Source organism: Gekko japonicus, unplaced genomic scaffold, assembly GCF_001447785.1.
Source record: "Gekko japonicus isolate JY-2015 unplaced genomic scaffold, Gekko_japonicus_V1.1 scaffold11, whole genome shotgun sequence".
NCBI classification, from domain to species: Eukaryota; Metazoa; Chordata; class Lepidosauria; order Squamata; family Gekkonidae; genus Gekko; species Gekko japonicus.
Genome location: NW_015166418.1, coordinates 1,092,240 through 1,118,100, shown reverse-complemented (window position 1 = coordinate 1,118,100; position 25,861 = coordinate 1,092,240). Strand labels below are relative to the sequence as shown.

Below are 25,861 nucleotides of genomic sequence, written 5' to 3'. Positions count from 1 at the left end.
AGATGGATGGAGTCTAAAGATGGGATTCTCACCAATTAGGGCACATCAGTCTCCATTTCATATTTATTACCTATGTTGTCATCCCCCCCCCCCAGCTGAACCGAAACAGAACTAAGCTTGTCATTCTTTTGATCTGTTAAAAATAGTGTCCTCACTATTTTGCGTGCTAATTTAACAAACCACGCCTATGTATAAAACTATGATCTGTAATTCCATTTCATCGTCTGACGACGAAAGCTCACTCCTTGAATAAAACGTTGTTGGTCTAAAAGGTGCCATTGGACTCTTCCTAAGCCCATTTCACGCATCTGTTGGAGCGGATTCTGAAAGTTTAGAATAAAAATGCATTCTCCCTAATCGTATTGTATTGTTTTGGGATGTCCTATCCCGTGTCGGTCATATTTACTCACGCTGTGTAAATCCGCCTTCAAGTCCAAGTGAGAAAGCTTGACTATAAATAGTGTAAATAAAAAATAATAAACTATCCTGTAAGATTGTGCAAGATGACGAGGATGCCCTTCCCCGGTCTTTTAGACCAGACTGCGGCAGCGCGCTCCGCAGCTCCCCCTCCCCGAACGCATGCGCACTGCCTCCACAGCAGCCGAGAGGGGCGGAGGGAAGACCGAACGTGCCCAATTTCCGACTTACCTTCAGGTCCTGAGGAAGGGAAGTGATGGGGTCGTGGCGCATGCGCTCGAGGCCGGGTGACCCGGCTGGGGAAGCCCTCGGTGGCGGCCATTTTGGCGGCGCCTCCTTTCTCCGGCCTGTTCAGTTACCACGTGAACCGCCCGCCGCCTGGGGCTCGCTGCGGGGTAGGGGTAAGCGGGCGCAGGCAAGGGCGGCTGGGAGAGGCCGCGCAGAGTGGAAGAACGAGGAGCAGCTACAGCAACACACCTCGGCTGTGCTGGTGTTGGCGGCGGCGGCCTGGCGGAGAGTCGCTCCTGGGAGTTGGCGACAGCGGCAGTGAGAAGGTACTCGACTGACCAGTCCGGAGCTCGCATCGGTAGCAAGAAGAGGCGGCGCGGCGGCGACAGGAAAGGCATCCACAGCGGAGACGATGCCGTCGGTGAGCCTCCCGCCCAAGGAAAACGCGCTTTTCAAGCGCATCCTGGTGAGTGAGGGATGGAGGCCGATCCGTCATAGGGGATTGTGAGGGGCTTTCTGTTGAAACGGGGCCCCGCTCGGACTCGGCTTGCTTCTCCTGCCCCCCTTCGGCTCAGCCCCTTTAAGGTGGCCTGGGCCGCTCTGCGCCCGACACGGGGTTCTGTTCTTCGACTTGACAGGCACCCCTTGCGCCCGGGGGAGTTCCTTGCTCTAGAACCTCCCGCCTCCGAAGAACGCGACAGGCATTCCAGACTTGAGAACGGCCAGGTTGCTGGGAGGAAAACTGTATGGCGAGGAAGGGGCGCCAGCGAGGACTTGTAACTTTCAGGCCCCAAGTGTCCCCTCCCCCTTCTGAACTCTTTATTCATTGCAGGTGTTTCTGCCCAGACATTTAATTAAGGGAAGAGCTAAACATTCAGTTACTGTCTCACTAGCCTGTCTTTAGTCTGAACTAATTGTTTTTTAAAAGTGCATTGGCAGCATTTTCTTAACGTCTGTACAGCCTGTCACTTATTATCCCATTCAACTGTAAGCTCCTGCTCTTATAAAGTCTGCGAATGAGTTCAAAGACTGATGAACTGATGGGGGGGGGTAATTGTGTGTATTTAGTTAGTTCTTCATGCTTTGTTGTTAATTGCTGTAAAATAGGCCTGATGGCCCAGTTTCTCTATGTGGTAATGAAGCAAACACTTTTATGTCAACTTCTTACAAGTACAGAGTCTTCTGAGTTTAGAACATCTGTAAAATAATATTGTGCTTAAGTTGACATAAGAATGATTTTTGTTATTTAAACGGAATTGAAATGTTCAGAAAGTTGATCAGCTTGGTTTTTTAAAAATAGGTTAGTTTTGAAATCATTGGGAGTAGGTAATCTAAATCTTCAATATTGTTTACAAGATTTCCAAGTTTTACTTGGAAAGTAGTGGCAAATCATAAAAATACTAATCTGTTTAAATGTTGAAAATTCATTGTATTATCTACTTAGAATTAAAAGCAAAGTAGCTTTGCAGAAATCTTTACAGCCCAGCATCATGTTAGTTATCCAGCATTGCAGTTAAGATATATATTATTTCATTTCTTTTGATACAAAATGGGAAGCCAAGAATGCTACAGAAGTTTAGATTAATTAATAGCACTGCTGTAGGTTACAGATAAAATCACTGGAGTCATGTACAGATGTTGGCCTTTCTGCTACTAGTTTCCCTTTATAAACATCTGTTGATATTTACTTGGAACAGTATGCATTTTTTAAAAACTGAGGAAAAGTCTTGAATTGTTCCTGAGTTAAAGTGTTATGTTTTAATGAACAATACATTATATAGGCTGTAGGTAAGCAATTTTAAGTGCTGCTCACCTCTGTGAGAGTTATACATGCACTAAATTGGTCCCAGTTTTTGTACTTAATGAGATCTGTATAAACAACACACAGCAGTCCTTTGAAGATGATAGTGGCATAAATTTGTTGTAAACAGAATGAAACTGATAAGAAAAAATGTGTCTTCTAGCTTTTGAAATTGTGATCCTGCTTATAATTTATGTGAACGCCTGTAGAATATTTAATGTACAGATGTGTATATAAACTAATAGGTTTATGTTACTTTTTAATCTTATTATTTCCTTAAAACTCTGAGCACCTTACTCCTGGCGCTCCCAAAAACCTTTCATTTGTGCACTTGTGAAGACTATGTATTTAGTTTCAGTAATGCTGTTGGGTACTCCCAGCCATTTGCCCATGACTGAGAATGGACTTGGGCCCGTGTCAGTCCCGAATCTTATCCAGTAGATGACACAATCTTATTGTAAAACTAGAGAGTGATTATTACTCCATTGTGATCACATTGCAGTTGGGAGTAGGCTTTTGGAACAACCAGTTAGACATAGGATGAGGAAGTTAATGTTCCTTGCTTGTTTCAGCCTGCACATATTTCAATACTATTATGCAAATAAGCAGGTCTGTAAAATTCTTTTATTGGGCACATTTAAGGGACACTCCTGGATAAGGTGTTCTTAGGTTTCTAAAACCTTTTCAGGTGCAAGTTTGAATTAAACAAATGCAGCCCCATTTTAAGAATTCCGTTCACATCCAATTACTGTCAGTGACTTGGATTTAGACCCATCACAGCTAATCGTGTGTAGCCTAGCTTTCTGACTAATTCTACAACTTTTCTCAGTTGAACAAGTAGTAATAAATCAGGACAAAAATGCAAAAAAAAATTGTGTTTTGAGGAATCTGCTACAGAACATGTGAATATGGGGCATGTGACACAGTATAGCAACTTTGCCTTCACATATTTGGCATAATATCTAAATGTGACCAACATACATTTCATCCCAACTCCCATTTTCATAAGGAAAATATTGTGCATATTGGGGGGGTACATTGGTATATAGCTTATTTTTCTAACTGTAGGCATAATGCTAAACCTGAAGAGGTGAGGTACACTGTATATTCAAATGCTGCATTTTTATTTTATTTAAAACATTAGTCACTTTTCTCCCTTGTGGAAATCATGGTAGCTTGCTATATGTGTTTAGCCTCTTAAATACAAAAATAATACAATTTTATTTTTATTTACATTTATAATTTCCTTTCTCACAGGGACACAAGGTAGGTTACAGATAGTAAGTAAATGCAGTCAACAAAATGGAACATTCAATAAACAATGCATTAGAGTTGTAGAAGTTTGGAACCAACCAGAACGAACTGAAGCATAGCATAAGTATTAGTATAACACATTAAGTGATACAAAAATTACATAATAGGATCCTACGTATAGTAAGTTATGCACAGCTGTATAGACCACAGTCCCTAATCATTTATCCAAATAACTTTGTAAAACATTTTGTACAGTACAACCCTATTATCTGTGCAGAAAGGCCCTCTTGAATAATTCAGTTTTGCACAGTTTGTGGAAAGCGAGGAAAGTAGGAGCTTTCCTGACCTCTTCAGGCAGGCCATTCCACAAGGTGGGAGCCATAACAGAGAAAACACATATATGGGCAGTTGTTGATTTTGTCATGGCAGAGCACAGGGAGAGAGGTGGTTCTGCAGATCAGGGGGACCAAGGCCATGAAGGGCTTTGTATGTAATAGACAGTACTTTAAATTGAGCCCAGTAACAAATGGGCAGCCAGTGGACGAGTATTATTCATGTTCTGTCTAGTACCCGATAATAGCTGAGCTGCAGCATTACGGCCCAATTGGAGTTTCTGAGCTGATTTTGAGGTGTACCAATGTACGTTGCATTACATTAGTCTATTCCTGATGTTACTGTGGTGTGGATCTAGGTGGCCAGATCAGCAGTGGAAAGGTAAGGGGCCATCTTATGGGTGGGGCTAGGCTTAGTTGGAAGAAAGACTTTTTTGCAGCTGCATTAACTTGCTCTCCAGTAGTAAGGTTTGTTGTAGTATCCAAGGCTTTAACTGAGTCAGTAAGGGTCAGTTGGAACTCCATCACAAGGGAGGAGAACAATGTCCTTCAAGACTTCCACCTTCCCAGCCAGCATTACCTCTGTCTTTTCAGGGTTTAGTTTCAGTTTGTTCACTTTTAGCCAGCTAACCACGGCAGCCAGGTAGCTATATAGGACCTCTACAACATCACCAGGAGATTTGGATAAGGATATATAGAGCTGGGTATTGTCAACATAAGGAGCTGTGGTGGCTCAAGTGGTTAAGACGCTGAACTGCAGGCTGTGGAAGGTCAGCAGTTCAGCAGTTTGAGAGTTGCCGCATGACGGAGTGAGCTCCCGTCTCTAGTTCCAGCTCCTGCCAACCTAGCAGTTCGAAAGCAAGAAATTGCAAGTAGATAAATAGGTACCACTTCGGTGGGAAGGAAACAGCGGTCCGTGTGCCTTGGTGTTTAGTCATGCTGGCCACATGACCACAGAAATGTCTTCGGGCAGCACTGGCTTTTCGGCTTTGAAACGGAGATGAGCACCGCAACCCTAGAGTCAGACTCGACTGGCTTTCGAGCAAGGGAACATTTACCTTTTTATTGTCAACATATTGATGACAACCTACCCCAAAATTGTGAATGATTTTACTTAAGGGCTTTATGTAGGGATTGAAAAGCATGAGGAATAATATTGCACCATGTGGAACCCCACAAGACAGTTCCCACACTGGTGACCACTGGTTTCCAATAGCAACCCTTTGAATCTGATCTGTGAGGAATGATTTGAACCAGTTCAAGACACATCCCCTGATATCTGCTTCTGTGTCCAAGCTTGTCAACAAGATGACATGATCTACTGTATCAAAGGCTACAGACAAATCCAATAAGAAGAACAGAGAAGCATGGCATTTGTCTACACTCAGATAGAAGTCATCAACTAAAGCTAACAGTGCCATCTCTGTCCCATAACCTGGCCTGATGCTGGCCTGAAAAGGGTCTAGAGTAGATGAGTTATCCAAGAAGACTTGGAGTTGGTCTGCTACTGCTTTCTCCATCACTTTGCCAAGAAAGGCTAGATTAGAGACCTGGTGATAATTGGCTGCATCATTTTTCTGTAGGGATGGTTTTTAAAGTAATGGTTGGATAACCGCCTCTTTGATTTACTGAGGGAAGGTGCCCTGAGTTCGTTACTGATTTGTAATAAATATTAAGGGTTTGGTGATGTAGCCCTTACATGATTTTAGCAGCCAGGATGGGCAAGGGTCCAGGGTACAAGTAGTGGTCTGCACAGATCTGAGGATCTTGTCAGCATCCATCACAGAAACTGGCCAAGGCCTTTCTTCTCATGTACCTATTTTACAGCTGACATCTAGATAAGCTTATATTCTAAATATTTTACTTGACAGAAGTACAGCTATTGTGCCTGGGACAGTAAAGGCTGAGATTTAGGCATCAGCAGATACTGAGCTATTTTGAACAATTGGGATTGACATGAACTAGCAATCAAAACAAAATCAAAATGGACCATCAGTTTGGTGACATCCATGTTTGTTTCTTTTATGCCCCCTGGAGGGAACTTTTTATTGCATTTTCTGTAAACTACAAACTACAACGAAAAAAAGGGAAAGGGTTGTCTACATCTATGGAGAAAGGAAAGAAAACCACTAATAACTAAAACCCCAAGTATAGGAGATCATTACATCAGCTTATATAAGTGTTAATCTGAGATGCTAGTATTACATTGAACTTGGTCGATTAAGATAAATTATTTATCTTTTTAACCATTTTTAACTGTTTAAAGACAACCCCAAGAGTATCATTTACAGTATATGCTTTAAGGCACCATTCAGAGTTCTTCAGCATTAACTTTGCTTTATCTTTTCTAATCCTCAGTTGGTATTCTCGTTTTGGGGTCACTGCCCCCTTTTCTGAAGTATAGTCCTTTTTCTTAACTTTTTTAGAGTTGGCATCCACTTCGTTTACTTTCTCAGCTGTTTGCTCCGTCTTTTTTGTAGTTTCAGACAGTTGGAGCTGCTGAGCTGCAAAGTTCTGATTTAAAGTTGTCAGCTGTTGATTGATGTTAGTCATCTGATCCAGTAGAGGGTGCAAAGAATCCGCCAAAAGTTTAGAGAACTCAGTGGCCTCTTCTGGCCGTGGGCTCATGCTCCTGGTGGTTTCACTTTTGCTTGTTTTTCTCTCTCCGTTTTTTTCCACACCATTTTTATGGATTGTTTACTTTTGTATAAACTTGCTAAAGTTTCTGAAATTCGCCCATACGCTTATCCGCGCTCTGGTAAGTTTCTTAAAACAGATTTCAGCGCTTTAACTTCCGCTCCCCCCCCCCCGTTGGCTCGCTTTTAAGTTTATGCACGTGGGAGGGCCCCCTCCCCTGCTCACCTTTCTCGCTGTTTCCAGGGGAGGGCTTTCTTCTTAAATTACGGGCATTTCGCTTTTACTCAACTCACTGTTTGTTGTTGGTCATAAGACCTCGCTTAGAGTCCGTTTAAAATGCTCCATCTCCGATGCTTGTCCCGGTCAGCAGCTCTAGTTCCATTTCGACACATAGCAGCAGGACCGTTGGGGTGGGAGAGCGCCTCAATTCCCCAGCAACACGCTGGTGAAGAGGCTACCCTCCCAAAGCCCCATGGCTAGGAGCCTTTCACAAAGGCTCCGGGGGGGGTGGTGGCGGCGAACAATCACCCCCCTCCTAACTGCTAGCGTGCAGATTGCACCCCCAGGAGATGCGTCCGCCAGTGTGTCGCCATAAACCAGAAGTCTGGTGACATCCATGTTGAGTTATGAAATGTTTTACTTAATGGTGAAGGCAAAGGCTGGTACAAGATATACCACAAGGTATAGATAGGGACTCTGGGGCAAGTGATGCTCTGTCATCTTGGTGCTTGGGGGGGTCAACAGTGGGAGGGCTTCTAATGTCCTGGCCCCACTGGTGGACCTCCTGATGGCACTGGTATTTCTGGCCACTGTGTGATACAGAGTGTTGGACTGGATGGGCCTTTGGCTTGATCCAACATTGGCATCTCTTATGTTCTTATGGTAGGATGATCTTTATTAATGGAATAGGTAGATATTCCCCTTTTCCATTTTTCAAGAATAACTCTGGTGTTTTATCTCTCCATACTTCCCTGCTTGAATGATAATAAGTTAACTGAGTCACCTTCTTGGATACAAATTAATTTACCACATATGCCCAAACTAGAGGTAATATTGTGTATATATTTGTTTTAGGAGGCCTTGATGGTTCATTTGTTGAGCTGTTACTCATGCTGTAAACTGGTATGACAGTAGAAATGGGTATATTTTTAAACAAAAGACTAGCAAATGTTGGTTATGGTTTCTTGCCATCAGATTTCCCTTCCTAAAATCAGTTATAACTAGCTAGTACTAAGTGAATGTTGGCCATTTCAAGGTGAAATGGCAAGTCTCTCTGTGAAGATGTGTTAGCATATCAGGGTAACGATTATCTTTCATGTTCAGAAGGTTACAGAACCTGATTGTCTTTGCTGAATCGGTAATCTTTTGAATAATTTGTATTAATCCAGATAGGATTTAGCAAACAGTACAAACTTCCTTTCTTAATATTCTTATCTTCTAGAGAAGCATTGTAATATGATGTAGCAGTATAGGCTTACTCGGCCTGCCAGATGTGTCAGTATATAATTGTATTGTATGAATAGTGACATTACTACCACATTAGTGTGTGTCAGACCAATATTGTCTGCGAAGAAACAAGGACAAAAATAATGAACTCTCAATATTAGAAAACTTTGAAATTATTGATAGTGGGATTGTCTTCAGTAAAACAGCATGTCTTGTTGCAAACTGTCTTACAATCTTTGTGTTGTCAAGGTATTTAACTGTGCCTCCCCACAAAGGTATTGTGTAACAACATAAAAAAGTACACATTGGCAGTCAATTCATCTGCTATTAAAATAGCTGTCGGAAAGAAGGGATCTCTGTTGATAAAATGTTGTTTTTCCATGTGGTCCTTAGTGTACACCGGTGTGGGGGAAATAGAGGAACTACAGGGTCCACTGTTTTTTTTGCCCAGAAACATATTTTGTTAATACTGTGTCAAATGCTGATTGAATCTTTGACTGTAGCAGTAGATTTCAGGAAATCCTGCTAGCTATCTTACTGCATTTTCTTTCAAAGGGATAACTTGTCACTGGCAAATCTAGTGGGTGAATTGAAAGGCAGAATTACTGCTTCAATTAGAATTGCTGTATCAGAAGAAATAATGGTCTTCTGATGGTGATGAGAAAGGCTAAACAGTTTATGAAGGAATGTGTAGTCCATTGCGCTTCCTAAATATACTTAACTAAAAAGTCGATGCAGATGAATTAATCATGTTTAGTTCATTAAATAGTACTTATACTATGATTGTATACTCCATTAAGTTTGTTCAACAGAGGAGCTGTGTGGTATTCCAGGGGTGTTGTGTCACACCTCTGTTGCACCACATTGGTTCATGTCCCTTGCATTTCATTGTTAATAAAAAGTTAAAACTAGAACATCTTTGCGATAATAGTAACCCTATTAGAATAAATGGGTAAATTCAGGTTTATATGGACCCCAAACACAAATTTTGTCTGTTATAACATGCTGTTTTGTATATGTACAGGGGGAAAATACAAAACGTGTACTAGGGGTATTTATAATGTTTATCTCATTTTCATCCCACCTTTCCTTCAACGAGGTGGCATACATGATTCTCCTTTCCTCCTTTTGCCCTCACAACAACCCCATGAGGTAGGGTTAGTCTGAGAGAGCAGCTGATCATCAAATGAGTTTCATGGCTTTGTGAGAAGTTAAACCACAGTCTGGTAACCAATTTACAAATTAGATTCAGCTTCATATTACTTTCTCTGCAGTTAACCTTTCCATAGTCTGAAACTTCAGTGCTGTATTTGAAACTTGGAATGTTATGTTGAAAAAAAAATGTCCTTTTTTAGCTGACAGGTCATTTCAACCCCCTCAATCAGTCACTATGGCAGGTTGCTCTGGATATTGCATGACACCCGAGGTGTGTATAAAATAATTAAATATTGCTTTCCCCCATAATGCATTAGATTTCAGTTCTTGCAAACTGAACTCGTCTTGCAAAGTGTTAATTGCTGTTAACTCTTACATCCCCTCAAATGCAGTCCCTCAAACATTTCATATCCCCTACAGTGACACTCACAGTGTGACATGATGTAACAATATTGCATATCCCTTTTTTGCAAATGTCCTGCAAATCAAACTGAGATCACCTTGCAAAGTTTAAAATGCTGGGTGTTGTTGACCCCAGTTATTTTTATATTGGAGTTTTTACTTCTTTACAAATAACTATAACAGAATATTTTAAATCTGGAGCCTCTGGAGCCATTTTCAGTTCAATCAAATTAATTTTTCAACTGTGATGCAATTGGGCTGCAAGAATACCTAAAGTGGATCATGCTTTAAAAGTCCAAGGTTAAATAAGATCTTACTTTCTCAAATCAAGCAACTTGGCAGCATTTGGTTTTAGAGATTACACCCAAAATTTACCACATATTCCCCACCTGCTTCTTAGAATGACATTCCTGTATGTTCTCTTCATCTAGTCCCTACATTAATGGTATTTAAGTCATGTCAACCATTACAAACAGTAATTTTGTTTAGCTGTCTTGCCTTAAAATTGATTGGGGTGCATTCCCTTTATTGCTGTTGCATGTTTCTTGTCCTCCTTCCGTTGTAGTGCATATCATTATGACTGCAATGGAAACATCCATATGACTTCAATGAAGCCATTTATGGTTATTGTCATGTAGGGCAAAAAGAAATTAGTCCTTAGTTTGCGAATTCTCTTTAGAATTGCCTACTCCCATCATTTTAAAGATGAATAGTAGTCTAACCATGTCCAGTTTTCAGTATAGTGCCTTGCATCTCAACTCAGTGTAATTGAGAGGGAACAGCAAATAAGACCATTGCATGTCTTTAATTTTGAACTTCTCAAAAAGGGTCACAGAAGACTGTACAAGGTTGAATATTATTTTGTCTTTTTGCCCAAGTTTCTTAAGGTTAGTGGTAGAGTTACATTATCCTGCTGGTTGTTCAAAACATGTTCTTCAACTATACCCAGTAGCATCTGGGTTGTTAAGGTAGTGTCTGCAGAAATAAAGATGTTAATGCTGTATTTTAGCTGGTATAATGCGATTGTGAACCATGAAGTCTATGGCTCAGTTTCACCTCAGCCACAAACTTGGTAAGTGGCTTTGAATTAGTCACAGTTCTCTCCATCTGCAATTAGGGATCACTGTTGGCTTGTCTTACAGAGCTTTTACTAAGAATCAGGGAGATAATGTATATTAAGTGCTTTGAATATTTGAAATGCACATTTACTAAATGCTAGCCAATCACTTCTGAAAACCCAGCCACCTGATCCATTTCATGTGGGCCTGGACTTGTTTTCCACTGAAAAAATTAACTTGCATGTTTATTTTCTTTTATTCTTCTCAAATTAGTTGGCTTTTAAAAAATTGCTCTTGGGAGTGAATAGATCTAGTAGCCATTAAAGGTTTATGCATGAACCAGTTGTAATAATTTGGAGAGTCCAATGTGTTCTAATCTTGAATAAAACTTTGTTGGTCTTAAAGGTACCATTGGACTTTAACTTTGTTCTGTTGCTTCAGACCAACACGACTGCCCACCTCGGAGAGAGCTGTTTGACATAATATGGAGTTTGGTGCAACATGGTCTTAAATGTCACTGCACCACAAATCCATGATGGGCATATTTACTCACTCATTATCCCAGAATGTAACAAGTGTGTCTCAGATTGCAGCTTCATAAGTAAATTCTGCTTCCTGTGCAATGCAATCTTCTGCTTATTTACTTGATGTATTACTTTGTTCAATAGAGTTTACTCACTGGTAAGAATATGACAGATACGTAAGATTCCCCATTTTTTGAGTGCTGGCAATCTTAGGATCTCCTGGTTATTCTACACACAGTGCCATATGACTATTTTTGCATACCCATTTTATTTCAAGCCAATCAGTATAAGTATATGCTTTCATTTTGTGCTTTGTTCAACTTTCTTTTATTTGCAGTACTGTCCCTTTAAAATGTTCTGTATTGATAGCTTCTTTTTTTTTTAAAAAAAAAAATACAACTGCTTAAGTTATGGTGACATGGAACTGATAACATATTACCGAGTAATTTTTAAAAAGACTCTCCATCCGCTTATTTAAAAAACACTAGTTTCCACTGTGAAAAATTTCAGTCTTATAGCTTAAGAGAACTAATGCGCTTCACTTCTTTCATATTTATTTGTTCTAACTGGCTATGAACACTAAAAAGCAGAGGTGGGGGAGTATGTTATATTGCAGCTAGCCACACATGTACCACTTAAGTTTTGCATTTAAATGTTTTCAGTTTTCAAATTCTGCTTAATTCTGTGAGTATGTAAAATACATGATGTTTCAGATACTTTCTTGGCATATGTGAATGGTGGGGTTTTTTCATTCATAGGGTTGCAGTTGCATGTATAGAGCACATTTTCAGTAACTGTATGGGCAAGTCAGAAGATACAATTATACTTAGCAACTATATATCAGCTTATGAAGGTGCTTTGGCCCTTCCTAGTTGACTTGTTCTAGAATCTAAAGTACATAAATAGACAATTATCCCAATATACTTACCTTGATCAGTGATTTGGAAACATGCCGCTGTTTTTCCAGCTGAGCATAACACTTCAGGGCACACCCTAAAGAGACACTGATAGAATCTTTGGAAGGCTGCCCTACTCAACAGAATCGTGCTGCTCCCACTGAAACATCTTAATCTCATTCAGGTTTATGCTGTTTTGGCAAGGCAAGGCAAACTAGATCAGTCTAACTAGATCAACTGTAAACAAAACTGGATATTATTGGATAGGGCAAACTCCAATGAGAATGCATGGGTTTCAGCCACAGTGTTTTAATATGTAGCTTCAGCTGCAGGATTGATTTGAGCTGCATCATCACAGGAATTGCACGTATCAAGTCATCACAAGACTAAATGTCTTGTGGTACTGTTTTGTGTGTATTGGTGATGATGGTTTACGAGCTGTTGTCCTAAAAACTATTTTTGAATGCTAATTGTGCAAACAACTTTTCAAGCAAGTTATAAACTAAGATATTAATTTAGCAGTGAGAAGACTACGGTAAATGACTTCTTTGTAATACAGCTTATTAATAGGAGCTTAATTAAAAAGAAGTTCCATAAGAAATAACTGCTTGTTTTTTCCCTCCCTTAATACTTAAGCTATAAGAGTGAGTAAATTTGGAAAGATTGTTTAACAGTGAACAAATACATCTTGGGATGGGCTGCTATTCCCATCCATTTCCTCTAGAGGCAGGACCAAAAACACCATCTTCTTGAACCCCTAAGTGGGTAACATCTCAGTTTCCAGCTTCTCTCCATAGAAAGAACAGGGTCTGCCAACAGCTCCTTGAAAGTCTGCTGGACTGAAACTGTCTTCCGTTTTATTTTTAGTGATTTCTCCACTGCTGACTGACTAAAGTTAGGAAGCAGCAGTTCTTTTTCTCTGTTCCTGGTCCCTACCCAAAGCCATCCGATGATGAGAGCTGGTGCTCAGAGGTCCATAGCCCTCACTCCTCCTCTCTCTACAAACCCTCCACTCATAGGAGAAAGTCCGTAGGACTCACCAAGCCTATAGCCCTGCCACACTGTCTTTCACCTGTGGACCCAGGACAGAACAACAAGTGAGGAGCCCATGCAGTAAAACATTCTAATTAAGTCATGATAGGTGGGGAGTTACACTCTCCCTGGGCAAACAGTTGGTAATGCCACAGTTTGACTTACATTTGGGAAACTTTAGAATGATCTTGGATTTAGAATGATCTTGGATGTGGCTCTGCTTTTGAGTTGGAGTAATATAAATTGTTCCTCTGTTTTTCCCCAAAGGGTTCTTAAGTAAATGTTTCATTATTCTGGTTCTTAGGTATATTTGCCACTCTAACATGGGTGCTAAGTTTTACTTTAACAATGAAATCTGTACTGTTACAGGTGGTGCCATAGCTTAGTAGATGAACACATGCTTTGCATGTAGAAAAGATCAGGTTCAATCCATTTCAATTTCAGTATCTTAAGTAGTCACAATGGAAATGACTTCTGTCCAACACTTTGGAAAACCTCTTCCAATCCAGGTAGTTGGTACTGGGTTTAATTAGTGATAATCGGTTCATCTTTAAACTACCAGCCAAAAAAGCAAGTTGTAAATGGGAAAGTGCCTACTTTCTTTGTAATATAATGCTTTATTTACATCAATTTATCATGACTGCTGCAAAACCGTTGTATTTATTCCCGTGTATTTTAATAGGTCTGCATGACAGTGGCTGAGTGTAATTATATTCCCCACAGTATTCCAGTCATGTTGTTGACTATATGGGTAGTGTTAAACATCTCAAGAAACACAGTATTTTGTCCCTTCAGTTAGAAATACATTACCTATAGCAGTAGTAATCTTATCTTAATAATGTAGCTGCCTAATATAAAGGCTGTCTCCCATTTTTTTACTAATACCTATAGTAAAAGTCCTTTAAGAATATTTGAAATGTTCATATTCATAATATACTCATTTTCCATTAATTCTTATATTAGGATAATAGTCCTCAAAGTACCACAATTTTGAGCTGAACTGAGCTGTGGACAGATGTTTATGCAGAAGAATTAAATCTTGTTTATGTGGATGGGGGGGAATTCAGGGCTTGTGGGGGGGTGGGGGTGGGAAATTCAGTGATTAATTTCTCCATCCAAATGTTCTTAATATAATCTTGAATAGTCATCACTGTTACCAGGTAGTTATCTCCCTTATATATAGAAGCCGAATGGTGGTGTCACTTCTCTAGAACATTCCACATGCTTCAGAATTGATTGGCACCCTGGTGTGTCACTCAGAATCTCCCTCCCCCCCATAGCCAGTCAGAACACAGAGGTCGTTTGCGTATGCGACTTGATTGGCTTTTGCCTCTAACATTCTAAACAGTTTGCTGTTCTGAGGTAAAATGTGTCCAATCTCCAGGTGAGGGCTGGAGATCACTTAGAATTACAACTGTTTTCCAGATGGCAGAGATGAGTTCCCCTGGAGAAATTGGTGGGCTCTGTATCCTTATATGCTGCTGAGGTGGGCCCCGTATGACAGCCAATGTGACGTAGCAGTCAGGGCTTCAGAGCACGGGAGAGGCTGCAGGTGTGTGTGGGGGGGTGGAAAGCTGAAGAGTGAAGGGGAAATAAAGGTAGATTGATGCTTGGCTGGGAAGGAGATAGGGTTGCCAACTCCAGGTGTGAGGGATGGAACCTGGAGAGGGTGAGGTTTCAGGAGGCGTGGGATCTTGGACAGGTACAAAGCCATGGACTCCACCCTCCAAACCAACCATTCCCTTCTGGGGAACCATCGTTGCCAATCTCCAGGTGAGGGCTGGAGAGCACTCAAAATTACAACTGTTCTTTAGGTAGCAGAGATCAGTTCCTCTGGAGAAAATGGTGGACTCAGTGTCATTATAACCTTTTGAGGTCGCCACAGCAAATTGACACTGAGTGTCCAAGGCCGGAGCACCCACCCAGAGTCTCTTTCTAGAGGCCGTTGTATTTATTTCCACAACGGACCTTTTTCCTAGTTTTATATATTTACATTCTGGAATAGGTATTATACTGTGTCAGCCACCTATGTGATACATTTTTAATTCATGGGAAAAACCCTAATTGCTCCAAAACGAGCAGACTTCAAGTGGTCATGTGGATAATAAACAGCTGGTTTTTTTATTTCCTTTTGATGAAGAATTTGGAGAGATCATTATTAGGTTGGATTTTACAATCTGTAAGTGTAAGAAGCAGAGTTCTCTTCTTGTTTTTCCTTTCCCTCAACACTTCCATTTGACCCCAGGAAAGCTGATATCTAACTTGTTGACTGGCATCATGCCATAGAGAATTGGCAAATATAGTTGTATATATTGTTGCATTTATGAAATGCTAATAGAGTTTTGGTTGTTTTTCTTACAGAGGTGTTATGAACATAAACAGTACAGGAATGGTCTGAAATTTTGCAAACAAATTCTTTCCAATCCAAAGTTTGCAGAACATGGAGGTGAGTTTGTCAATTCATAGATTTAAACAAATAGGAGATAATTCTAAAATTGGTATTTGTAGCCTACCCCAAACTTGAAGGCTCAGAATGGATAGCAATATGTTGATACATTACCTAACTATAAACAGTCAGCTGAAAATGAGAGAGTGCACTGAAATCTTAAAACTTCATCTCATGACAGAGTACACTGTAAATTAAAAGGCCTTGCTTCTCTTATTTCTGATTTGGAAATCCATTCAGGACAAAGGCAGTTTGTGGAAAGGGTTGATATGTAAATGAAGGATTTCCTCTCAGTGCTTCTGTGCTTGAAACAACCTCACACTAAAAAGTTGTTCAGCCATGCCCTAAATAGGCCTCATGTCCACTTTTGTCTTAAGATCCTACATATGTGACTGCTTAAGTTACAGTGTTTTATTGCTGTGTTTAGGTTTTAGTCTGCTGTCTTGTCAGCTTTCTGCAGAAAAATGAATCTGTTGTGGAATTTATTCAAGACATTGAGAATGTTTGTTATGGGGAAATAATCTTTAGGTAGTCCAACATACACATTGTTATATAATGAACATATTAATGAACATATTTCAGTCAGCAGTCCTTCTCCGAATCTAGTCCAAGTAAATAAGAAATTATTTGTTTGAATGAAAGGAATGTGATATTGTTTAAGACCAATCAAAATAACAGTGTGCAAGCTTTTGAGCTGTCTAGAACTCTTCAACAGGCTAGATCAGGTGGCACAACTCATTGAGGTGAGATACAAGGAATCTTGACTGGAGCTTAAGTAGTCCACTCGATGGCAGCACCTGGCTTCATTATAACCCATGTAATTGTTGAGGGGGGCATGTACACTGCCGTTTCTCAGCTGTTATCTGGGCTGAGAGGTGGCATTCTGACCTGCCCCTGGGAAATTTATCCATTGCATCTCAGGGCTTGTGTTTGCAAGTCCCTGGGATCCAATATAGAAATTTCTTGCATTTGCAAGTACCTTGAGAGAGATCCCAGGTGCTTACATTTGCAAGTTTCTGAGCAACAATGGAGAAATTTCTTGTATTTACAAATTTTAATTTTCTCCCCCACTGCTTGTAAACACAAGAAACTTTCTGTGTAAAGGACGTTAGAATCTTTTCTGAGGGGCGGCACTTTGTTTTTCCCCGCTCCCCCAGTTCTTGCCACATTCCAGGAACACAGCAGGAAGTCAGTGAAGATCAGAACACTGCCTCTGGAAGTTCTTCTCCTCCTCCCTGGGTATGGGTGTGTGTCAGAAATTCTTCCATCCCAAACTCATCATGCCCCTGGCTGGAACCCAGTGAGGAGTTTCCAGGAAGGGGGGATGAGGAAGCCAACCTGCAGCTTGGAGTCAATCTTCTGATCCCTTTCCACTATGTCCCTGCTGGGACCTGGCAAGGAATTTCCATGGGGACGGGAGTTAGATTGTTGATTTCTGTCTGGGAGTTGGCATTCTAATTCTCGACCACCACCACCCCGAAATTTGGTGACATTTCACCTGAGGGGATTTCCCAAACTTAGGGAGCAGTTTTTTGGTTTTCTGTGTGTGTGTGTGTGTGTGTGTGTGTGTGTATTCTCTGATGCGATGTTTGTGGCTTGACAAAGTATCATGTTTTTGTTTGTAGAAACCCTGGCTATGAAAGGACTAACATTAAACTGTTTAGGTAAAAAAGAGGAGGCGTATGAACTGGTGCGAAGGGGCCTACGAAATGATCTGAAGAGTCATGTCTGTATCCTTTAAGTTATACTTTTCATTTTCAGTGGAAAAAAATTGATTAATAGCTATCTTTTAAGTATGCATGTGATTCATCTGTGCGTACTAAGTAAAGATTTTGTCACATGTCTCTTGAGAAACCTGTATAAGGGTCAAGAAGCGACAGTTAGAACAGGATATGGAAGAACTGATTGGTTTAGCATAGGAAAAGGAGTACGACAAGGATGTATATTGTCCCCTTGCTTATTTAATTTATACGTGAAATGCCAGCCTGGATGATTCAGAAACTGGAATTAAGATTGCTGGGGAAAACATCAACAACCTCAGATATGCAGACGATACCACTCTAATGGCAGAAAGTGAAGAGGACCTAAAGAGCCTCTTGCTTAGAGTAAAAGAGGAGAGCTCAAAGGTTGGCTTGAAACTCATCATCAAAAAAACTAAGATCATGGCATCCGGCCCCATCACTCCTTGGCAAATAGAGGGAGAAGTCATGGAAGCAGTGACAGACTTCATGTTCCTGGGATCCAAGATCACTGCAGATGGTGATTGCAGCCATGAAATTAAAAGATGCCTGCTCCTTGGGAGGAAAACGGTGGCAAACCTTGACAGCATAATAAAAGGTAGAGACATCACCCTATCAACAAAAGTCCGCATGGTCAAAGCAATGGTATTCCCAGTAGTCATGTATGGCTGCGAGAGTTGGACTATAAGGAAGGCCGAGCGTCGAAGAATAGATTCTTTTGAATTATGGTGCTGGAGAAGACTCTTGAGAGTCCCTTGGACTGCAAGAAGATCAAATCAGTCAATCCTAAAAGAAATCTACCCTGACTGTTCCCTGGAAGGCCAGATATTGAAGCTGAAGCTCAAATACTTTGGCCACCAAATGAGAAGGGAGCACTCACTGGAGAAGACCCTGATGCTGGGAAAGATTGAAGGTCAAAGAAGAAGGGGACGGCAAAGGATGAGATGGTTAGACAGTGTTATCAAGGCAACGAACATGAAATTAAGCAAACTTTGGAGCATGACGGAAGACAGGAGGGCCTGGCGTAATGTGGTCACGAAGAGTCGGACTCGACTATGCGACTGAATAACAACAAAAAGGCATTTTGCCAAATAGTGATATTGAATACCTCTAAGCAGCCTATGTCACAAATGAAATTTAATTTTAAATCAGTTATGTATGCTCTTTTTTAATTTGAAAGTGTCATCTTTATAGATTTGGGTGGGTACCTAATCATGTGCCAGTATTCAGACGCAGAATCCTGGAAATACTTGTGCTCATCTGCTGTCTTGAATGTCCATGTTTTAAAAATAATGCATGTTAATAATAGAGTCACACGTATTTAACTGTTACACATGTGAACTGCTATAATGGTTCATACATATAAGATGTGCAAGCTCTCTTATACTTCCGGAAAAGGTTTAATTTTTTAATAGAATGCATGGTAAGTATTTCTCTTTCTTTCAATTGCTGCAAAACTGTGATACCCTTAATTAAAGTTTCCAGGTTGGCATGTCTATGGTCTGCTCCAGAGGTCAGACAAGAAATATGATGAAGCCATCAAATGTTATCGAAATGCACTGAAATGGGATAAGGACAATCTCCAAATCTTGAGAGACCTCTCTTTGCTACAAATTCAAATGAGGGATCTAGAAGGCTACAGGGTGAGCTGAGAAATTTGAAACATCTTTTTGCAAGTACAGTAACTAATTTCTCCTTAAAAGCAGAATGGAAACAGGACTCTACCCTGTCTGTTACCTTCCCATGGATTACAGCCAAACTCCCCTTCCACGCATGTAACAGAGGGAAGCAATTTCCACAGATTTCTCTTTCCACCGCAGTTCCCACGCCATTTCCGATGGTTCCCTGACACTCAGGACTGGCTTTTCATGGGATTGCAGTGGGAAGTAGAAAAAATCCATTCCGTTAGTTCAGTGCTGTTTGTAGCTCTTTTGATATAGTCCCTTGAATAGGAACTGCTTTATATCCTTAAGAACCTTGAATAAGGTACTGCTTCATTGTAGCACTGTTTCATAGACATTGCTATTGTGAATATTTAAAGCGCTTGAATAGTACTTATGTTCAGACATTGTTCTGGTAGAATGTTTCCAGATTTCAAAATATTTCCAGGTCATCAAGACTACAAAAAAGCACATTTTGGTTTTTTGTCATGCATCCAAACATAGTGGTGGTTGAATTTTGGCTGCCTTGTTGAAATAGCTTAATAGAAATATTTCTTTCTCCAACCACTTTGCTGCATGTCACTGGCTGTTCTTTTCAGTACTATTCTTTTTATGAGCTAGATGTGTTAAAACTGACTAACTTCACTGATGATATGTGCTATTTTTAGATCCTGTCAATAATCTTTGGTTGTCATGTGTCATTATAGAAGTATTGTATGTTGTTCCTTTCCTTTTTCCTTTCCTTTTGTTCCCTTAGAATCTCACTGATTAACAAATCTTGAGCAGCAGAAAACCCTCATTCCTCATTTTTTTGATAGAAAGGCTAAAAGGACTGAAATGAATTTTGCTATTGCCAGAGTGATCTTAGGATTCTTCTCACAAAGCAAAGAAGACAGTTTCCAGGGTATAAGGGGACAGACTGGAGAGTCAGCAGTGCAGCCCAGGGGAGATGATCCCATGCTGCTTGACTGCTGCAGATGAGGTTGTTCCCCCCGTGCTGGAGCCACAATTGGAATGGATCCACCCACTCCCCACCTGAGCAGTCTCCTATTCCCTCCCTTGCACCAGTTCCTCACGGAACACGTAAGAGCCCTGAATGGGCCAGTTCTGGCTCCCGGGCCTTGTGTTTGACACCGCTGGTTTAGACCTCTCCATGTAAAAGAGAACCTTGATAGGACACCTTTTGAAGCCAAGAGGAATAGTTGGTTTAATAGAGACTGTAGAATAATCAAGAGGCATATTCAACAGAAACATCAGGCGTTTAAAAGTAACTGTACAATATCAGTTCTTCGAGAGTTGATGGAACGGAAGAAAATGTATAGAGAGCTGATTAAGATGAGGAGATGGATGGCTTTGAGTAAGGAATGGGGATGTCTCTTTTCAGCTATTGACAGCAATGATAATAAGGTCTTCTGGTCCATTGTTAACACTGCTATTAATACAAATTTTAAAATTCTCTGCTGTATTGCCTCTTCAACATGGGAAAACTATTTCAAGAGGATATTTTCTGATGCTAATGCACCTAGTTTATCTTCGACTATTATTTCTCTTGATTTAACAGCACCTTGGCCTGAGGTATCAATCAAGGAAGTTATATGCCTTATTAAGGTATTAAAATTAGGAAAAGTCCCTGGCTCTGATCTAATTCCCAATGAATTATTCATGGCTGATCCACAGTGGTGGGCCACAGTCTTGGCTCCAATTTCTTACTCAAATTAATTCCAGTGGGTAAATGCCTGATTCATTGAGACATTCAGTTATTGTCCCAGTATTTAAAAATGGATGTATGGACCAGTTAGCCTCTTCTTTTTTGGACAAGTGATATTCTGCTTATCTGCTTAAGAAACCTTTTGGATTGGATGGAATCAGAAGCCATATTGGGGCATGAACAGATAGGCTTTAGGCGGGATTCATTGACATATGTCCATTATCTAGTTATCTACCATTTGGCAGAGAAATATCCATCTTTTAAGGGGGGCCAATTATATGTGGGCTTTATTGATCTGAAGGGGACCTTTGAGTCTATAAATCATCCTAGATTGTGGAATAAACTTACTTAAAACTGTGGGCAAAAGGCTCCTAAGACTTATCCAGCAACTATATTTGGGCTCAACTGCCCAAGTACGCTGTGGGTGTGAAGGGCACAACAAATTTATTTAACTTGGAAAAGGGGGTACGACAGGAATGTTTTCTGGTTCCTTCTTTATTCAATCTATATCTAAACAATTTAGCATCAATCTTTGATGACTGTTGCCACCCACTGAAACTGGCTGTAAGTTGTGTCCCTCTCTTCGAGAGCCAGTTTGGTGTAGTGGTTAAGTGCGTGGACTCTAATCTGGGAGAATCAGGTTTGACTCCCCACTCCGCCAGATGCAGCTGCTGGTGTGCCCTTGGGTCAGTCACAAGTTCTCTCAGAGCAGTTCTCTGGTCTCTCAAGAGCAGTTCTCAGTCAAAGCTCTCTCAACCCCACCTACCTCACAGAGTGTCTGTTGTGGGGAGGGGAAGGGAAGGAGTTTGTAAGCAGCTCTGAGACTCTGAGTGAAGTGCGGGGTATAAATCCAATCTCTTCTTCTTCTTTATGTGAACAATGCTGTTATTTTGTCTTGAACCAGGGTTGGTCTGCAGAGGGCCTTGCAGTCTTTCTCCAGTTACTGTTCCTGAAAAAGCTTGGTGATTAATTATCTGAAATCTAAGATCTTAGTATTTACCAAGACTAGGAAATGTATCCCACTTCAATGGCCAGTCAACGGGTCCAATATTGAGCAAGTTAAGGCCTTTTCCTATTTGGGGATCCTATTATCGACAGATTTATCTTGGCCCCCCCCCCCAAACTTAGAACAGCATTCAACAAAGCAAAACCATGAGCAACCCTCCAAATAGGGTTTTCCATAATAAGGGTAGGGGAAGTATATTCCCAGAGCTGTGCAAGCCTTCAACTTGAAAGTGGTCCCCCTTATTCTTCATGGCTCAGCTATTTTAGATCAAAGTTATCACTGATAATATTGATCATGGCCCAGTTTAAAAAAAAATACTGAGTCCTCCGTTGTCTATCAAATGTTGTACTGCAGGCAGAATTTGGACAAATATCTCTATACATTGTTCCACCTCCTGCAGGGGCAACTGTCTTCTGTGTATATGAAGTCTAGAGACCATTGACATTGGTAGTCTGATTCTGCTTATATCCCTAGTAGCTCAGGTCAAGTGAGTTGTTACCAAGTCCTGTAGAACCAAGTGGAGCAAATTAGTTATAACATCCCATTGTTTTCAGTGGGGCTTAGCTAGATTGAGTTTATGGATAATTATATGTAGAATTTACTTCTGGAAACTCTAGTAAGGCATTCAGCTTTGTTTAAAGAAAGATAATATTTTTAAAGGCTAATGTGATTGACCAAAGTATTGTACAGAAAGTTCTGTATAAGTTGCATGTTTTAATGAAACTTTTTATTATATTTATTTATTTTATTAAATCAATTTATACCCCGCCCTCCCCGTGAACAGGCTTCTTTTGAAATATAACATCTTTCTGTAATACATTTCAAAGTTAATGACTTAGAATTTCAGTAACGAACACACAAATATATTAGATTGTAAAAACTGCCTGTTTATTACTGCCCTGCAGGAAACCAGGTATCAGTTGCTTCAACTCCGACCTGCACAACGGGCATCGTGGATTGGCTATGCTATCGCTTATCATCTGTTGGAAGATTATGAAATGGCAGCAAAGATTTTGGAAGAATTTAGGAAGACTCAACAGGTATTATGAGTCAGTGATCAGAACAGCAAATGGGGAGTTAATACATCCTTATGTAAAGACAGTTTATGCATACAGCTGCATATAAAAACCTTCCTAAAGAACCAGTAGTTGGAGCCGTTTATTCTGATTCTGCCAATTTCCTCTTTAGAGGAGGACAGAGTAGTGCATGAATTAGGCACCCCCTTCCACATGCATACAAGAATAATAGCTGCTGTGTTGTTGTTGTTTTGTTTGGCAAATACATCTTAATTGCACAATGAAGATTGCATTTCTAGTTCCAGGAACTAGATACAGGTTTTTTTCCCCATACTAGCATCTTTTTAGACACAATCACATCTAGGAATTAATATATTAATGCCTGTTTCAAATGTGTAGATTACCTTTGCTGGATTGAAATTTGTTTGTTTGTTTGTTTGTTTTATTAGATTTCTATACTGCCCTCCCCAGATGGGCTCAGTGCGGTGTACAACAGTTAAATAATACAATTAAAACAGTATTAAAATAACAGTTTGCACATAAAATATCATAAAACATCATAAAATACCATGTAACTTTTAAAAAGCTTCATTGTTGAACTTAAAATTATGTCTGTTTCACTGTTTCCTTATGTATGCAGACATCTCCTGATAAAGTAGACTATGAATATAGTGAGCTGCTCTTGTACCAGAATCAGGTCCTCCGAGAAGCAGGACTTTATAAAGAAGCATTGGATCATCTTAGTACCTATGAAAAGCAAATCTGTGACAAATTAGCTGTTGAAGAAACAAAAGGTAACTGATTATTGCAGGTTGCTGTTGTGTCCAAACCCTTCTGTGACTCAAGATGTGTGATTCATACTTATTTAAATACCTTATGCATAACTATGAACATTCTTTTCTATGAACATTATATAGGTATATGTTCAAAATGTGTTGTTCATAGTAGAGATGGTTCTTTTAAAAGGCTTCTTACAATCTTAAGTAGCCTGTCCCCTTCCATTGAAATCATAAGTCATTGTTTGTAGGCCTCCCTTCCTCCAAGGCTTCATTTAGTGTGCACTAAACGTGAAGAATTCTAGCTGAATAATTTTGACAGACTTTACTTCTTGTTTATTTATAGATAAAACTTCTAGAGCAGTGATGGCGAACCTTTTAGAGACCGAGTGCCCAAACTGCAACCCAAAACCCACTTATGTATTGCAAAGTGCCAACACGGCAATTTAACCTGAATACTGAGATTTTAGTTTAGAAAAAACAACTCATCCATTAACATCTTTTGTCTTAAAAGAAAAACACAATAACAGAACTTTCAATTATACAAACAACTTTTTATTGAAAGGTAAAAGTTTGCATTTGGCATGCTTTTGAACAATTAATGTGACTTTTGCTGTTGTATGCATGCACATTTCCCATACACAGGAGGCGTGCAGACCTCGATCATCCATACAAGCTCTCATTTTCCCATTAGCAGGAGCCCAGGTTGGTTCCTATGGACAGCAGCCAATACAAAGTTCCCCCTGACAATCCCAGGTCACTGCTACTCACAAGGACTATTCCTTATCTTCCAACCCCAAACGAGAGCATTTTCATCTGTGTTTTAAGAGCTCAAAAGAGGAGAGCCACCTCCACACCATGCAGAGAGACACATTTACAGAGGAAGCCCTGGCCCTATTCTCATAAGAACATAAGATCAGGCCAGTGGCCCATCCAGTCCAACACACTGTCACACAGGGGCCACCAGGAGGTCCATCAGCGGGGCCAGGACTCCAGAAGCCCTCCCACTGTTTCTCCCCCAAGCACCAAGAAGACATCAGAGAAGCCCGCAGTAAGGAGGGCAACAAAACAGAAACTCGTGAAAGTAGAAATGTCTGCCACTCATGCAAGCAAGGGGTTGGACTCAGCCCTAAGTGCAAATAAATAAACTTTGACATAGATTGGGGGAGGACCCCAATCAGACATAGAAGTGGGATAATGAAAAGCTGTTTGCAACTAGGAAGAAGGTAAAAGAAAGAGGAAAGGCGCATGTGCAACGTGTACCTAACATGGGATATTTTAAATGCAAGGAATCACAGCAGCCCCATGTTACCTTTTCCAAATGAAAGAGGGGTACTCCTACAAGCCATCATTAATCTCATACGTATTTACGCAGAAGTAAACCCACCCCCCTTCAAAATGACTTCAAAAGCAAGCTTGCAGCCCTTCAATAGGTATGTTTACATTCCTCTAAAAGACCTCTGCAGTTTTGGGCAGAGAATGCCTTCCAGCAGAAAAGAACACTTCTATGAGTACAGTAAGGCAAAGCATTCTGACGAGCAGGGACCCGTGCAGTGTAGCAAAAGCAAGCTCTGTCTTTGATTTGGAGAAGGAATTATCACATATTTCACAAATAGGTCGAGAAAGGCAAGCTGCTGTTTTCTTTGCTCCATGTTTAGAAACCTCCAGCATGCATCTGCTACAAAGGAACGATCAGATTGTGCCCAGATTTTAATTCCAATGGCAAACCATTGATGCCTCTTCTCTGTGTGGGTGTGTGCATGTGTAGCTCGCTCCCACACTTACCCCCAACCCCATGCACATGTACTTCCAGGATCCAAGTTCTTTATTTTCTGCGGACTGCAGATAGGAAAAAGAAAACATATGTTGGATCAGGCCAATGGCCCATCCAGTCCAACACTGTCACACAGGAGCAGCTCCTAGTGTCCTGGCCCCACTGCTGGACCTCCTGATGGTACCTGGGGCCAGGACACTAGAAGCCCTCCCACTGTTGCCCCCCACCAAAGCACCAAGAATACAGATCATCACTTGCCACAGACATAAGAACAAAAGAGAAGCCAATGTTGGATCAGGCCAGTGGCCCATCCAGTCCAACACTCTGTCACACAGTGGCCAAAAATACCAGGTGCCATCAGGCGGTCCAGCAGTGGGGCCAGTACTCTAGAAGCCCTCCCACTGTTGCCCCCTCCCAGCACCAAGAATACAGAGCATCCCTTGCCCCAGACAGAGAGTTCCTGTCTATACCTTGTGGCTAATAGCCACTAATGGACCTCTGCTCCAGATATTTATCCAATTCCCTCTTGAAGCTGTCCATGCTTGTAGCCGCC

General features: G+C 40.7%; 1 protein-coding gene across 1 annotated transcript in view; it reads left to right on the top strand.

Annotated features, from left to right (window-relative positions):
- The first annotated feature begins 716 nt into the window (after positions 1 to 716).
- The window catches only part of NAA15 (N(alpha)-acetyltransferase 15, NatA auxiliary subunit), a 57,317-nt gene continuing 32,172 nt past the window's right edge, over positions 717 to 25,861 (top strand). Inside the window, exons 1-6 of the mRNA XM_015411611.1 lie at positions 717 to 1,111; positions 15,544 to 15,628; positions 17,254 to 17,358; positions 18,853 to 19,010; positions 22,648 to 22,782; positions 23,399 to 23,552. Of these exons, the coding sequence (XP_015267097.1) occupies positions 1,058 to 1,111; positions 15,544 to 15,628; positions 17,254 to 17,358; positions 18,853 to 19,010; positions 22,648 to 22,782; positions 23,399 to 23,552 (691 nt within the window). The 5' untranslated portion in view covers positions 717 to 1,057. The remainder of the gene's footprint in view (positions 1,112 to 15,543; positions 15,629 to 17,253; positions 17,359 to 18,852; positions 19,011 to 22,647; positions 22,783 to 23,398; positions 23,553 to 25,861) is intronic.